This window comes from Leopardus geoffroyi, chromosome B4 (genome assembly GCF_018350155.1).
Source record: "Leopardus geoffroyi isolate Oge1 chromosome B4, O.geoffroyi_Oge1_pat1.0, whole genome shotgun sequence".
Taxonomy (NCBI): domain Eukaryota; kingdom Metazoa; phylum Chordata; class Mammalia; order Carnivora; family Felidae; genus Leopardus; species Leopardus geoffroyi.
Genome location: NC_059341.1, coordinates 63,256,268 through 63,271,714, shown reverse-complemented (window position 1 = coordinate 63,271,714; position 15,447 = coordinate 63,256,268). Strand labels below are relative to the sequence as shown.

At 39.1% G+C, this 15,447-nt stretch overlaps 1 protein-coding gene across 4 annotated transcripts in view; it reads left to right on the top strand.

The window, feature by feature from the left end:
• The window catches only part of TMTC1 (transmembrane O-mannosyltransferase targeting cadherins 1), a 285,364-nt gene that overhangs the window by 23,728 nt on the left and 246,189 nt on the right, over nt 1-15,447 (top strand). For all 4 annotated transcript variants that reach the window (XM_045462494.1, XM_045462496.1, XM_045462493.1 and 1 more), the window contains exons 3-4: nt 7,791-7,864; nt 11,316-11,492. In XM_045462494.1, the coding sequence (XP_045318450.1) occupies nt 7,791-7,864; nt 11,316-11,492 (251 nt within the window). The remainder of the gene's footprint in view (nt 1-7,790; nt 7,865-11,315; nt 11,493-15,447) is intronic.

The following is a 15,447-nucleotide window of genomic DNA, read 5'->3' as shown; positions in this document are numbered from 1 at the left end:
ATTTGTGATGTATTAAAAAATTATGTATCAACACTAAGTGGAATAATAATATAAAATTGAACATTTAACAGTTATCACAAGGACGTTTACAATAAATTTAAATATATAAGTATTTTTATTACAGGGAGGAGATGGTAAGTAGAATATTTTTAAGCATAACTATTTAATACATTAATAAACAATGCTGAGGAAGAAATAAAATAGAAATAAGAGTTCAAGGGGAAATGGGTGTGAAATATCCATCATTTAATGAAGAGGCCTGTTCATGTTTGTGTAAATGGAAAACAATGAGCTTCAAATTGCTGTGGTACATTCCAGATTCCATTTGGTACATTTAAAACAGTAATATTATGGCCTTATTTTGAAATGTCAGTATTTGCAATGCATAGGAAATTAGATCCTTGCAAGTATTTAAAATTATGATGAAAAATTTTAGATATGAATTTTAAAAGATGAGAGAGATACATAAGTTTTTAATATTCTTTTTGGATGTCATATGAAGAGAAATAATCAAAGACTATTACTCCTAGCCATATAGAATATATGACACCAGGTCAAAGTACAGTTGAAAATATGTGTGTGGAGCATCTTGGGGAACATTTTTCCAGGAAAGAATAAATGAATAGGACAATAACGGTCTTAATTCTATGCTTGCAAAGAGGGAGAGCAGGTAACCTTGGACAGTGAGATCATGACCTGGTAGAGTTAGGTCGAATTCTAAGAAAAAAAATCCTGTTAGCAAAGTGACCTTTAAAAAAAGGTTTCATTAAGGAGACACGTTGGGTGGCTCAGTTGGTTGAGCATCCAGCTCTTGGTGTCCTCTCAGGTCATGATCTCACAGTTTGTGAGTTCGAGCCCTGCGTCAGGCTCTGCACTGACAGCACAGAGCCTGCTTGGGATTCTCTCTAGTCCTCTTTCTCTGCCCTCCTCCCTCTTCCTCCCCAAATCCCCCCCACCCCCGCTCATGCTCTCTCTTTCTTAAAATAAATAGACAAAAAAATGAAAAGGTTTCAATAAGCTTTTGTACTAATAAAAAAAAATCCATGATAACACAGTTATAGGGACAAAGGAGTCTGAGAGCTGGACATTTAAGGAAAAAGTTTAAAGAAACTATTTGCCTTCACAAGGAATGAGAGAAGTGTAGGAAGGAAGTGAAGGAAGTAAAGAAATTTTTTTTTTTTTTAATTTTTTTTTTTTTCAACGTTTATTTAGTTTTGGGACAGAGAGAGACAGAGCATGAACGGGGGAGGGGCAGAGAGAGGGAGACACAGAATCGGAAACAGGCTCCAGGCTCTGAGCCATCAGCCCAGAGCCCGACGCGGGGCTCGAACTCCCGGACCGCGAGATCGTGACCTGGCTGAAGTCGGACGCTTAACCGACTGCGCCACCCAGGCGCCCCAGGAAGTAAAGAAATTTTACTTACATAACAATCTATACTAGGAAGTAAAATCAAGATACTATTTCAGTTATAGGTAATAGTTTAGGTTTCTAAGGAAGAAGACAGAGAAATAGAAAAAAAGGTATTGTGTTGTGGAAGACTTAGTGACAAATTATTTTTAAATTTTTTTTAACGTTTTATTTATTTTTGGGACAGAGAGAGACAGAGCATGAACGGGGCAGGGGCAGAGAGAGACACAGAATCGGAAGCAGGCTCCAGGCTCTGAGCCATCAGCCCAGAGCCCGACGCGGGGCTTGAACTCACAGACTGCGAGATCGTGACCTGAGCTGAAGTCGGACGCTTTAACCGACTGAGCCACCCAGGCGCCCCGACAAATTATTTTTAAAAAGGGAAAATAGATCACAGGGTGTCTGGAGGTGCAGTTAGAGGGATATATCTCCCTTTTGTTAAACAAGAACAAAAATGGGACCATAAGTAATCCCAGGAAGGATGGAGGATTTACATTTTTGGGGGAGGGGCTCAAAAATTTTTTTAATGTTTATTTTTGAGAGAGAGAGAGAGAGGGAGCGAGAGAGGGAGCAGGGGAGGGACACAGGGAGAGGGAGACACAGAACCTGAAGCAGGCTCCAGGCTCTGAGCTGTCAGCACAGAGCCCAGTGCCCCACAGGAGGAGGGGTTTAGTTTCAACATATTGGTCCGATCAAAGATTTGCTTCCTTAATTATGTAATCAGCATATAGTAAATGAATACTTGTTTGGTGCAAGCACTGTGCTAGGTGCCAAGAGGGTATGTGGGTGGATAAGGGGTCCCTACCCATAATTTGTTCACAAGCTCCTAAAAAAGCCAAAGAACATACACATAAATACATACAAGACAAAACAATATGTTGTAATAAAAAAAAAATCATTTCCAATTTAAGTATGCAGGAACAAATTCATTTATTTACTCAATCTTTCAACAAATAGATTGCAGAGGGTATAGCACTGACCAAGGTATACGCAGACCTTTCTTCGTTGAAGGCCTGTGATTCTTGGAAGAGTTTTCTTTTATTGTCTCTCTTTTTTTATTTTATTTTATTTTTTTGAGAGACAGCAAGCAGGAGAGGGGCAGAGAGTGAGGTTGAGAGAGAGAATCCCAAGCCCGCTTCATGCTGTCAGGTCAGAGCCCAATGTTGGGGCTCGATTCCATGAACCATAAGATTGTGATCTAAGCCTAAATCAAGAGGCAGACGCTTAACTGACTGAGCCACCCAGGTGGCCCAGAAGGGTTTCTGACAGTATATTTCTGGGGAAATCATGGGAAATTTGTATGTTTTTCTGAATCCTGAATAATGAGAAAAATAAGTAGAGAAATTGGGAAAATGGGGAATATCATTGTAATTCCCTTGTAGGAATAAAACTTAGCAATCATTATAGAAACATTATTGGTTGGAAGGAATGCACTTGACTTACGTCAAGTCAAAAGCAAGAGCAGGAAATGCTGATACATGGAGCTGAAGGTTAAGGTCAACATTTCCAGAACTGGGACAAGAGCACGTAGGAGAGAATTGGTAGTGATCTAATCAGTCATTCTGGCTTTCAGCCGTTGAATGTGTTAAGTGTGTGTTTCCTGTCCCTGTCTAACACTAATGGGACTCATTCCTGCAGATGGAACAATCAATAACTTGATACACATGCAATACTTTGTACAAATCCTATGAATGTTATTCTAAGAAATAACAAGTTTTGGGGACAAATTAAATTCTTAATTGGTAATTTCCACATGTGATTCTGTTAAGCTCACTAGGACCTAGATCTGAATGTTACATTGTTTCCATTCTACCCCGATGATGTTCACTCATTTTTTCCATTACTTGAGTATGTGTTACAGAGTTCAGTTCCCAAGTTACAGCTACGCTTTTGGTGATGAAAACCTGCAGCTTGAGGCAGAAGTACATGCTATCCATCTGCATGTATTTTTGGCTGGGTCCTTTGTATTTCCCAGCACCTTACAGTTCAGCCTACGTTGTCATAGAATCAAACCCAGGAGCTCCAACTTAGCATCCCAGTTTGCTTCCCATTGCCCATTCCTGTCCATTTTCATTTACTCCATGCTTTCATCCCTTTATGCTTTCCCTTCCAGAAACACCTGTGTTTTGAGACTGGTCTTTCCTCTGGAATGCTTCTGTGTTCCTTCCCTGGCCCAGGATTCACATTCCCCTGTCTTCAACTTACTGAGCCCTTCTTGCCTCTCCTTTAGATGTTAGTGTATAACACCAGCCTTTCCATGAAGCCTTTCCAGATTCTACAGTCAAAATTAATCTCTCCATTCTCTCATGGCAATGATTTCTCCTCTTTATGATACATGCAGTACCCTCTTTTGACTCCCAACCAGATGTTAAACTCCTTGAGGCAGGTTATGTCCCTCCAGCTGGCACAGTACCTGGCAAATAGGAGGCACTTGGAAAATGTTTGTTGAGTGGAATAAATCATGCAATTACTGAACATGATGCTACCGACTAATTGAATCACAGGGAAAGTGAATGGTTGGTCTTGACATATAGTAGTTGGTGTCAAGCACCTTGTTTTTAAGACGTCTAACCCTCTTGCCCCAGAGACCCCAGCTCAACAGGGATATAGAGTAGGTGTTCAGTGAATGCTTGGTGGTTTGAAACTGGCCACAGAGTCTGTCACTGTTACCATTAACATTTCAACAACCCCTCTGAGCTTCCGCTCCAAGAGACACTACATTCTTTATATCTGGGCACATCCAGCTGGCACATTCTGCTGCTGCTGCTGCTGCTGCTGCTTCCCAGAACCACTAACTGGCTGCAATTTGAGAAGTAGGCTTCAGGCTCCTTTAGCACATTAGTTATGCTTGCCTAGCTTGTGATTGCCTCATTCCGACTTGCTACACCCAATATCAGCTTGCACCTCTTGCTGTTGTGTGAGTTGGCCACATCAGTTGTGCTGTGGTGAGCATCTCTCTGGGTCCAGATGTGTGGCTTTCTCCCAAGACTTTGTTGCTAGTGAGTTGGGCTCTCTGTTTAGTGTTCTAGAGGCCTCGCAGGTGATGCTGAGCTCAATGCTCAGAGATGTGGTGGTGTAGACTGAGCAGATCTGGGCTCACAGTGAACCTGTGTGCAATTGTTGCTCTACAGACTGTAAGTCTGAGCTAGTTCTGACGCTGAGGTGACACCATATTGTCACTGTGTACCTCCTTTGTGTCATGCCATCTTCCTGATTTAGCATGCAAATTCCTTATAAATGAATGGATCAATGAACAGTGGATAGTCCAGGCAGCCACATTAGCTAATAGCTTTTAACTCTGTACTACTAGTGTAATTCTTTGGCTGTATCCAGTTTTCTCTTGGTGTACATTGGACTTGAATTTTTCTCAGTATGTGACTTGCTGTCAATCCATATGCAGGTATATAACTAAATTACGTTCTATTTATATTTTTAACTAATATATTCATTTATCTAATGAAGTTTATATATATACACTTTATGTATATAAAGTGTATATATACATATATATACACTTTATATACATAAATTGTATATATACATATATATGTATATATATATATGTATATATATGTATATATGTAAACTCATTAATTGTAACAGTAACGTGAGATGTGGGTGTTATACTCATTTTAAAGATAACAAAACCAAATCCCAGAAATTAAAGATAACAAAATTGAGTCTCATTCAAATGGCAAGAGAAGGAGTCTGTATTCAAGCCTTGGATGGTCTAGTTCCATGCATGTGTCATTCCCTCTTCTTTATGAATGCAAAGTGTGCTCATTATATGAGAGTATTTATAGGTACATTTCCCAGAACTCTATTTTCCACTATTAATTATGGTTGATTCTCTAACACACTGTGGACTTCAGGTCCTCTGTGGTTTGGGTGATGCTGTTCTCTGTGCCTGAAATGTCAACCCGGTTCATCTCCCTTGTGAGCTCTGACTCATCTTTAAGATCCAGCTCATACGTGGCCTTTTTTGAAGCATTCTTTGAACCATCCTCCATTTTTTTCCTTTACAGTTTTGTTTCTTGGATTTCAAAAGAGTAAGAGAAATGCACACACATTTTTAGTAATGAAATAATACAAAGATTTATAAAAAGCTGTCTGTCCTCTACCCCTCTTCCATTTTAGTACCTTTCTAAAGTAACACATTAAATAAAATAATTTTAAACCTCAAAAATACAGTGACCATATACTCTTTATCCAGACTCATCAATTTTTAACATTTTGCCACATTTGTTTTGTCATTCTTCCTCTCTTTCTCCCTTAATATATAAAAATATTATTTGTATTCTGAAGCATTTGAGAGTAGGTTGCGTAATTCACGCCTCTTTGCACCAGAATAATTTAGTTGTGTATTTTCTAAAACCAAGGTCATTAGTCATTCTCTTCAGTCTCCTTAAGTTTGGAGTAGTTACCAGTCTTCATTGTCTTTTTATAATATAACTCACAGCTTTAAATATAATTTAAAACTTATATTTAATGTGCATAATATAAAATGTTTACATGATGTTTATTATAACATTGCAGTTGATGTTATATAACATATGTAAACATTGATATTATATCAAATGATTATAATATATATAACACATATACAAAGTATAACACATGATTTATATATATGTTAAAATTTATAATATATAAATAAAAATAGTATAACTATATATTGTATGTAAATACATAAATATAGAAATATGTAAAAATATAAAATATATAAGTTGTTAATACATAATATATGCACATGTAGGTTATGTAGGTATAATAATATGTACATGTATTATTTAATAATATCATATATGTAATATTATAATACATTAGATTATAGGAGTTGTAACATAATAAATCATGATATGGTATAAATTAGAACATATTAAAATACTGGAATTTTAATGTTACCAGATAACGTATAATTGTTGTATTTTATACTTTATTAATATAAAATATATTTATTTATGTATTTAATAGAACATTCCTCATCCTGGGTTTGTCTGATGTTTTCTCATGATTACATTCAGGTTATGCATCCTTGGCTGGAATTTGACAAAAGTGATATTGTGTCCTTCTCAGGGTATCATGTGCAGAGGCATGCCACATCCATTGGCCCTTTATTGGTGAAGTCAAGTTTGAACCTCCAGTTAAGGTGTAATGAGTTTTCTCCATAGTGTAGTTATTCTTTTTACTTTTTCATTTAACAAGTAATTGATGAGGACATGCTTTGAAGCCCTACTAATACGCTTTGCCTCACCAAACCTTTATACCCTAGATTTAGCATCCACTGGTATTTTGTGATGTTTCTTGCTCTATCTAATCTTGACTCTTTTGGAAACAAAATGGCTATTTGTCAGCGGCACTATTCCCTCTACATTCATTAACTTGCTTTTTAATGTAAGGAAGAGATTTCTATTATTTTCCATTCACTTGCTTACTGTATTTATGTGTGTACTTATATTGTGCATTCATTCATCCATCCATCAATATCAGTATGCATTCATGGATGTCTGGTTTTTTTTAATGGTTTATTATCTTTACTTATTTTGATGTTCAAATGTTCTGATATTTGGTCAGTGGGAGCCCTTTGTCACCAGCTTCTGTGCCCTTTTGACACATACTTGTCACTTAAAAAAAAAAATTTAATGTTTATTTATTTTTGAGAGTGTGAGTGGGGAGGGGCAGAGAGAGAGGGAGACACAGAATCTGAAGCAGGCTCCAGGTTCTGAACCTTTCAGCACAGAGCCTGACGCAGGGTTCGAACTCCTTCGCCTCAGCCCTGGAGTCAGCCACTTCTCCAAGGACCCCTGTTCTCCTTAGTGGAGGAATGTGTGTGGTCAGCGCCAGGATGACTCTTTGCTAGTGGGGTAGCTTGCGTTTAGGCTCTTTCAGTGACAGAACTAAGAAACACACTGACACAGACACACATACATACATGGCCATCATGAGTTTATACTCATTCCTGTTTTTACCAGAATTATTGTTTCCTAAACTTATTTTTTTCTAGTACTCTGTAAATATCTTCTGCTCTATTAGCACTCTGCTGCCTGAAGACTAGCACAGTGTCTGGCCTTCAGTCATTACTCAGAAAATATTTTTGAATAAATCAACAAAGGAATAAGCTTTGGTGATATGAATTGGCCTTCTATAGAAGAAAGGTTAAAATGAAATTAAGCATGAAAATATTTTCCCTTCCTTCCTTTTTTTTCCTCCTATAAACTTATTGTTATATATATGATACAAGAGGTGGTTAGTCATAAGTCAAAATTGAAGAAGAATGTGTTTTCTTATTTTATCATACTTTTCATTCATCTAAAAATGAATCCATTCTGTAACGGTTTCCTGAAAGTGACTTTCTGAGGTTTTTATCTTTTCAAACTTTCTAGGTGGCTGGAATTGTTGGCAGAGCTGACGTGTTAGCATGCCTGCTGTTTCTGTTGGCCTTTCTCTCCTACAATAGGTATGTATGTATGTATGGCTAAGAATGCCCTTCTGTGTAGTTACAATAATGCTGTCCCCTTGGGAATTTCTGTCATGTAGGGGGCTGGGGGGTAGTGCGGGCTCTGAGCATCTGCCTGAGAGATGAGGGAGGCTTCTTGGCAGTAAAAAGCTTAGAAAGCTTCATGCAGATCAGGATAGGAAACCTGCCCTTACCAAATGCAAGGCTGCTCTCTCCTCTAGCCATATTCTCAACTTTGTCATAGCCTTTTATTTATTTATTTATTTATTTTATTTATTTATTTTTTTCCAACGTTTATTTATTTTTGGGACAGAGAGAGACAGAGCATGAACAGGGGAGGGGCAGAGAGAGAGAGAGAGACACAGAATCGGAAACAGGCTCCAGACTCTGAGCCATCAGCCCAGAGCCTGACGTGGGGCTCGAACTCACGGACCGCGAGATCGTGACCTGGCTGAAGTCGGACGCTTAACCGACTGCGCCACCCAGGCGCCCCTGTCATAGCCTTTTAAAGGAACTGCTCTCCTAGTGCTCCTTGCTTCTTGATTATTCCTACTTGTCATTTCTTACTGAGAATGGAATTTGAAATCTTCGCTCCGAGCTAGTATATATTGGATATGGTCCTGTCTTCCATTTGGCCATGATTGGTTTAATTCCTCCTGTTCATTTTGATCCTAATTTTTTTTTTCCTCTTTATTATCCTCACGAAAGTAGCTCAGAGCTTAAAATAACAAGGCTGAATCAGAAGTAGTATTTCTCAACCATGGTTTTCTAATATACACACCCTTTCATCAAAACACAGAAGTTCCTTGCTTTGGGATACTGAAAAGCAATAAAATAATTTCCCATTATAGTGTCCCTTCTCCCCCAAAGTGCTCAGATTCTTACTTGAGTTGTGACATGGCCACATAGGGAAAGGGGCAGGTTAAAAAGAGAATAGGAGCGAGGTGGATGGCTCAGAGAGTGGCCCAGAAAAGGGGGGAGTGAATCCTGTTACCCTACTTTGTGGAGAGATGTCCGGTTAGGGATTTATGAGCTTTGATCTTTGGCTCAGTTTGATGACCTACCATCTTACAGAGCCCTGGGACCTTGAGAAATACAATTCTAAACAAGTGGTTCTCAATGTGGGGCACTTTTGCCCTTCCCCTGGGGATATTTGACAATTTCTGGAGACACTTTTGCTTGTTGTTAAGTGGAAAGGTGTTACCGGTTGGCGTTTAGTAAGTAGAGGCCAAGCATCCTACAATGTTCAGTACAGCCCTACAACAAAGAATCGTTTTCCCTAAAATGCTAGTAGTACCAAGATTGAGATTGAGAAGCCCTGTAACAAACAGGTTTAGACCTTGGATGATCAAGAATGAAAAGAATTAATTCTTATGAAATTTCGGTTTAACGAGTGGAGCCTTTTCTTAGTACAGGTTTCCCCTGCTATCTGAAAGCAGAGCATTTCTCTGAAACCTTTTGTAAGCTGAAATGGCTCAAAGTGAAGAAGCAATTACTGTTAATTTCTATGGAAAAATTGGGGGCATTCCCAGACCCAAAAAACAACTTCTCTTAGGCTTTTTCTGATATCTTAGGACACATCTTGCTAATGAATGCACGGAATAGATGGAGATAAGGCACAGAGGCTCACACGGTTCAGCTCTCTGGAGGCTTGGGACTGAGATGCTGGGTGTGGTTCCCGGGAAGGAACTTGTTGGGGGCTGCCCCTGCTGCTGTGGGTTCCTAACAGCACCTCTACAATGGTTCCTAACAAACAAATGCTGTTTTTGCTTTTCACCTTTTTTTGTAAAAGCAAAGACCCTCTTCAGATTTCTTTCTGTTAGTGAAAATAGGTACGAAGGTAGGTCTTTCATAAAAGTAAAGTGGCAGTAATGTGAACTTTTGAAAAGCGGGGGATACCTTTGTGGTATTAGGCCTCTATTCCTGGCTCTGTGACTTTCTACAGAGTCACAAAGCTAATCGTATGAAGTGCTGTTGTGAAAATCTTAGAAATATAAATCCAAATTCACCAAGTAGTTGCTTCCTGTTTGCTCCGGTATTGGAACAAGATTCACAGTTGCTGTTGGGCGTAAACTTATTCTGGGCAGCTTTTGCTGTGTCGTTGATATATTCGGGAACATGATGAGGCCAGCAGCGTGTCCGTATCTGTGTGATAATGAGCCGTGGTGTTACAGTTTCTGTTGTGCGTGCCATTCTCAATTTTAGCAATGTAAGCTTTAGACCAGCTTAAGAGGAAAATGCGTACCTGCCACAAATTTGGCATATAATTTTAGGTGATTGTTCCAAGACATACCAGTGAGAGTCAGGTGTCGCAGCTACAGAAATATTGGCCTGGCTTCAGAGCATTAGGGGCAAATGGGTGTGGCACCTACTGAAGGAATAGTGATGCGTTTTGGTGTGGGCTGATTCTATGATATAAGGTGAAAAAAGGATTTATAGGTCTAGGAGACTTTTGAAAATCCCTGCTGGAAATTATACTGAGGAAAAAAAAAACACTTTATCTAATACATCTCCTTGGAAAATAAATTTAAAAATACAAATTAACCAGAAGAAAAGAAGAAGGCCAAAACATCTGTATTTTCATCACAGAAAACTGAGGATTCTGTATGTCTACTGACTGATTTGTGCATAGAAGTATATAAAACACTTTCACTAGAATAATAATAATGATGTGATAGCCACTCCACATGTAATAAGTCATTTATGTAATCCTGCCTGCAACACTGTGATCCCATTTCATATATGAGGGAACTGAGGCCCCGAGAGGCATACTAACCTGCCTCATAATACCCTGTTAGTTAACTGCAAAGCTGTGATTTGAACCCAGGGAACCTGGCTCCAGAGTTCATGTATATGGCTTAGTAACTCGTATTATTCATTTAAAATATATTGACCAAATATCCTTCCATGTCACTAACTGTATCTTTATGGTATCATGTTAAGTGTTTTTGGTGGGGGGGACGCCTGGGTGACTCCTTCAGTTGGGCGTCCAACTTCATCTCAGGTAATGATCTCGCGGTTCGTGTGTTTGAGCCCCGAATCGGGCTCTGTGCTGACGGCTCAGAGCCTGGAGCCTGCTTCAGATTCTGTGTCTCCCTCTCTCTCTGCCCCTCCCCTGCTCACACTTGGTCTCTGTCTCTCTCAAAAATAAATAAACGTTAAAAAAATTTTTAAGTGTTTTTTTCAGTATCCATTTGTTATATGCCATATTTTATCATAACTTATGTGTATTTTAATTTAAATACCAAAGTTCAATGTTGTTGGGCATTTACTTTTTTTCATCTTTGCAATATTAAATAACTCTGTGATGAATATTCACGGAGAAATCTTTGTTCACCTACTTACTTAGAATACGATGAAATTGAGTTAAATCATATTTTTTAAAAAGTTGGTGTTTGTCAGGGACCCATATTTCTTCTTAGATTAAAAGAGTCTCAATCTTGTTTTCCAGGAGTGTGGACCAGCGTCATGTTGGGGAATGTTTCCCTCCCACGGTGTCTCCCTTCTTCTTGCTGCTCAGTTTGTTGCTGGGGACCTGTGCGATGCTGGTGAAGGAGACCGGCATCACAGTCTTTGGAGTGTGCCTGGTTTATGATCTCTTTTCCCTATCCCACAAGCAAGAGAAATCGTAAGTCATTTTTAAGTTTTGCCATCAAGCAGAGCGTGCACAGAGAATTACTTAGATCAATAGCTTTCAAACTTTCATTCAAAAATAAATAAATAAAAGTACACTCTTGTGTTAAATGTAACCTCTTGGCCCATAAATTAGTAAGTCTTGTTTTGTTAAAATAAATGCATCAGACATGTTCAAACTCTTCACACTTTATAAAAGTCAGTGAGGACCGTAAAGATTTTGGGAGCCCCAAATTTGGAATTGGCAAGTATCCATGCTGATTACACGTTTCTATCACTAGATTGTTTCGGTTGCATACTATGGAGACCTCTTGATTCACAAAGAGAAGTGGTTGCAAATGGTGACAGGGTTTTTTTAATAGCTTGCCTTGAATCCCTGCATTCAAATGAGTGTTGTCTATCAAAAAGCACTGCTAAGTTGGAACCTGCTTACTTGTTCTAAGGATGATGCTGTTACCTAAAAGTTTTGGGAGTCTCGTTTTGGAATTCTGCAAAAGGCCAGTCTAAACCATACGGGAATACTCACATGTTATATTCAAATTAAAGGTCAAGTTTAATTAGTAGCCCATTTTCACTTAAAGAATTTAAGCACATTAAAAAAAAAAAAAAGAATTTAAGCACATTCATTATATCCTGTAGATTACAGATGGTAAGAACGCTGTGGCACATTAAAAGTTGAAGCACATACTATATTTTTCTTTCTCTATCAAATCCATAATTACTTACAGTTTGACATGCAGACCCCATTTTTCAGTAATTATAAGGCCCTTACTTTTGAACTCTTAAAAATGTGGTTGATTTATTCTTCTGCTTTATCTGATGAAGAATTTTAGCTTAAAAAAAAATCTTGCCTTTTTATCCCATTCCCTACCTCTTTATACTCCTTGACATAAAGATAAGAGCAGTGTTATTGAGTGGCAACAAGCTGAGATGAGTCATTAAATTCTGATCACCTTCCTGCCTGGGCGTGCTTGGAGATAATTTAAATAGACTTTAGTGCTCTATTGGCTCTCTGTAAATCTCAGAGGCGTGTAAAAGGAAGGAGCTCAGTTATCATTTTGACCTAAGCTCCTGCCAAGAAAGCTGTGAGCCAGAGGACCTCCCCTTGGCTTCCATGAGAATGCCTTTCCTCTGCAACCTCTCAACCAATGAGAGTAATGGCAGTGCCTGCCTTACTTTTTACAAACAACCTATCAGCTCATCTTGCTTCCCACTTCCTTCTTGCATCATTTTTGTCTCCGCCTCCTAACCCCTTTCTGCTTTGCTCACTGATAGCAGAAAGCTGGCTGCAGACCCTCTCCTGTGGTCCAGTCCAGAGCAATTTTAACTTCATCATTGAAGTCGTGTCTCCTCTGGGCTCGGGACTTTCCAGGCCACCGTTGCCTGTATACAACATTCTTTTTCATCTGGTCACTGTTGAGCCAGGCTTTTTTCAAAAGGGATAATTGTCTCTTTTATTTCTTTAATAATTGTTTCTGGCCTTCATTATGCTAAACTGTTAGAAGTTCTATGGGAGAAATCATATTGCTAATATATAGCTCAGAAGGTGAAAAGCTTCTAGCCTCTGCTTTGTTTTTTAGAAACTTTTGGCTCTCATAACCAGCAGCTCTGCATAAGTGGAGACATTCATTCTTTCCTTCATCTTTTCTCTGTCCATTCAATACATACTCATTTTGTGCCTGACCAAGAAGGAGACAGAAGATTTCTTCCCCCCGAGGGCATATGCAATATCAGGGAAGACAGACATTGTATAAGTGATTCCATGAGTAACTGATTACAGTTGTGAAAAGTGGTAGGAAGGAATGGAGAGCATATACCAGGGAGACCTGGCCAAAAATGGTTAATATCTCTTGAGTTCTGTTCATGTGTCAGGCACTGTGCCACACCATTTACAGGCTTGAAGTCACTTAATGCCCACAATCGCTGTTGGCCTCATTTTACGGAGGAGAAAACAGAATCACAGAAGGTAACCCCTCCAGAGTCACCCAACCCCAGGATTGAGAGAGCCCTGTCTGTGCGACTTCAGAGCCGCAGGTCTGTCCCTGAGCACCCCTGCCTGCATGGAAGGAACACAGAGAAGGGACCTAGAGACCTCCCAGGACACCTGCTGCTCATGGCCTAGGCTCACATTTGCACCATGAGGTCAGCTCAGAGGTTCTGAGTGTACTGGGGATCATGACGCTTTTGAAAATTTACAGAATTGGGGCGCCCGGGTGGCGCAGTCGGTTAAGCGTCCGACTTCAGCTCAGGTCAGGTTTGTGGGTTCGAGCTCCGCATCGGGCTCTGTGCTGACAGCTCAGAGCCTGGAGCCTGCTTCGGATTCTGTGTCTCCCTCTCTCCCTACCCCTCCCTCACTCACGCTCTGTCTCCCCCTGTCTCAAAAACAAAAAAAGTTAAAAAAAATTTTTTTTTAAATTCACAGAATTGTGTCCCCTTTCCCCAGAATCATGTATACACACACAGTTTTGTACAGATTCTTAGGGCTCTCCTTCCACTTTATCTGTTCATTTAAAAAAAAAATTTTTTTTAATGTTTATTCATTTTTGAGAGACAGAGACAGAGCATGAGTGGGAGAGGGGCAGAGAGAGAGGGAGACACGGAATCTGAAGCAGGCTCCAGGCTCTGAGCTGTCAGCACAGAGCCTGATGTGAGATCATGTGAGATCATGGCCTGAGCCGAAGCCAGACGCTTAACTGACTGAGCCACCCAGGCGCCCCTTATCTGTTCATTTAGAGTAAACCTCTTGGTACTAAGTTGTTCTTAAGGTCTTTTATCATATGATCCAGGAGCAGGAAAAAAACAGTAACAGAAACAAATGTTGGGAGACTCTCCTACATGAAGAGCAATTTATTCCTAAATTTTAGTATTAGACCATAGAAATGGAGTGGGATTTCTTAGATTTGACATCACTTTTAGGAAGAAACATTTTCAGTGAAAGAGCAGCTCCTGAAACTTAAATTTCTTTTTACTTTTCTTTCTTTTCTAAAAAATTTGATATAATTTCCAACATGCAGAGAATAACATTCCCTGACTCCTGTCCCTAACCTCTTTCTCTAAAAGTAACCATAATCCTGAACTTGTCACTTTTCATTTCTATGATTATCTTTATGCCCTTACTTAGTATGTATATACCAGTGAATACCAAAGAGTATCTTTTAACATATTTTTAAACTTTATATAAATAGTATCACTTGCTTTTCTCTTTGTTTAACCTTGAGATTTTTGAGATACATCATTGTCCATATGTGTAGCTATAGTACATTCGTTTTAACTATACAGTATTTAATTATCACAATTTATTTAACTCTTTCTGGATTTGGAATTTAGGTAATTTTCACAGCTTGTACTATTGTAAACTATGCTGCAGTGGATTTTTTTGTGTGCAAATACATGTGAGTTTCTCTCGGGCATAACCATAGGAGTGGACTTACTGGGACCACGGGTAGATGCACGTTCACTGTGTCCCGTGCTCAGACATTGCTCCTGAAATGATTGTAGCAGTGTCTAAGAATCCCCTTTGCTTTTTTCCAAATGCTGGATATCATTCAGTGGTATCAGACGTTTTAGTTTCTGTTCGTTCAGTGATTATGAACTCTGTCTCAGAGGATTCATGAAAGAAAATGTAATCGGTACATTGGATGGATCAACTATGAGCAGTATTTTACAAGATCAAAATTATGTAAATCCCGAATATCACTTCAACCAAGTATTTGGAAAGAAATCTACATGTGGAGGATGAAGCGTGAAGAAGAGGGTGTGTGTGTGTGTTGGTGACCATGTAAGAGGGACTGAGTCCTAGTCTTCTGTAGTAGTAAGTCAGTATAAGTTCTAGAATAAAAAGAAATATGTTCTCTTGTTATTTTTAAAGAATTGCGATACGTACCAGAAACAAAAGAGGTGAAAGACTTGAGCATGGCTGCTTCCAGGGAACAAGACCATGGAGTGGGCCA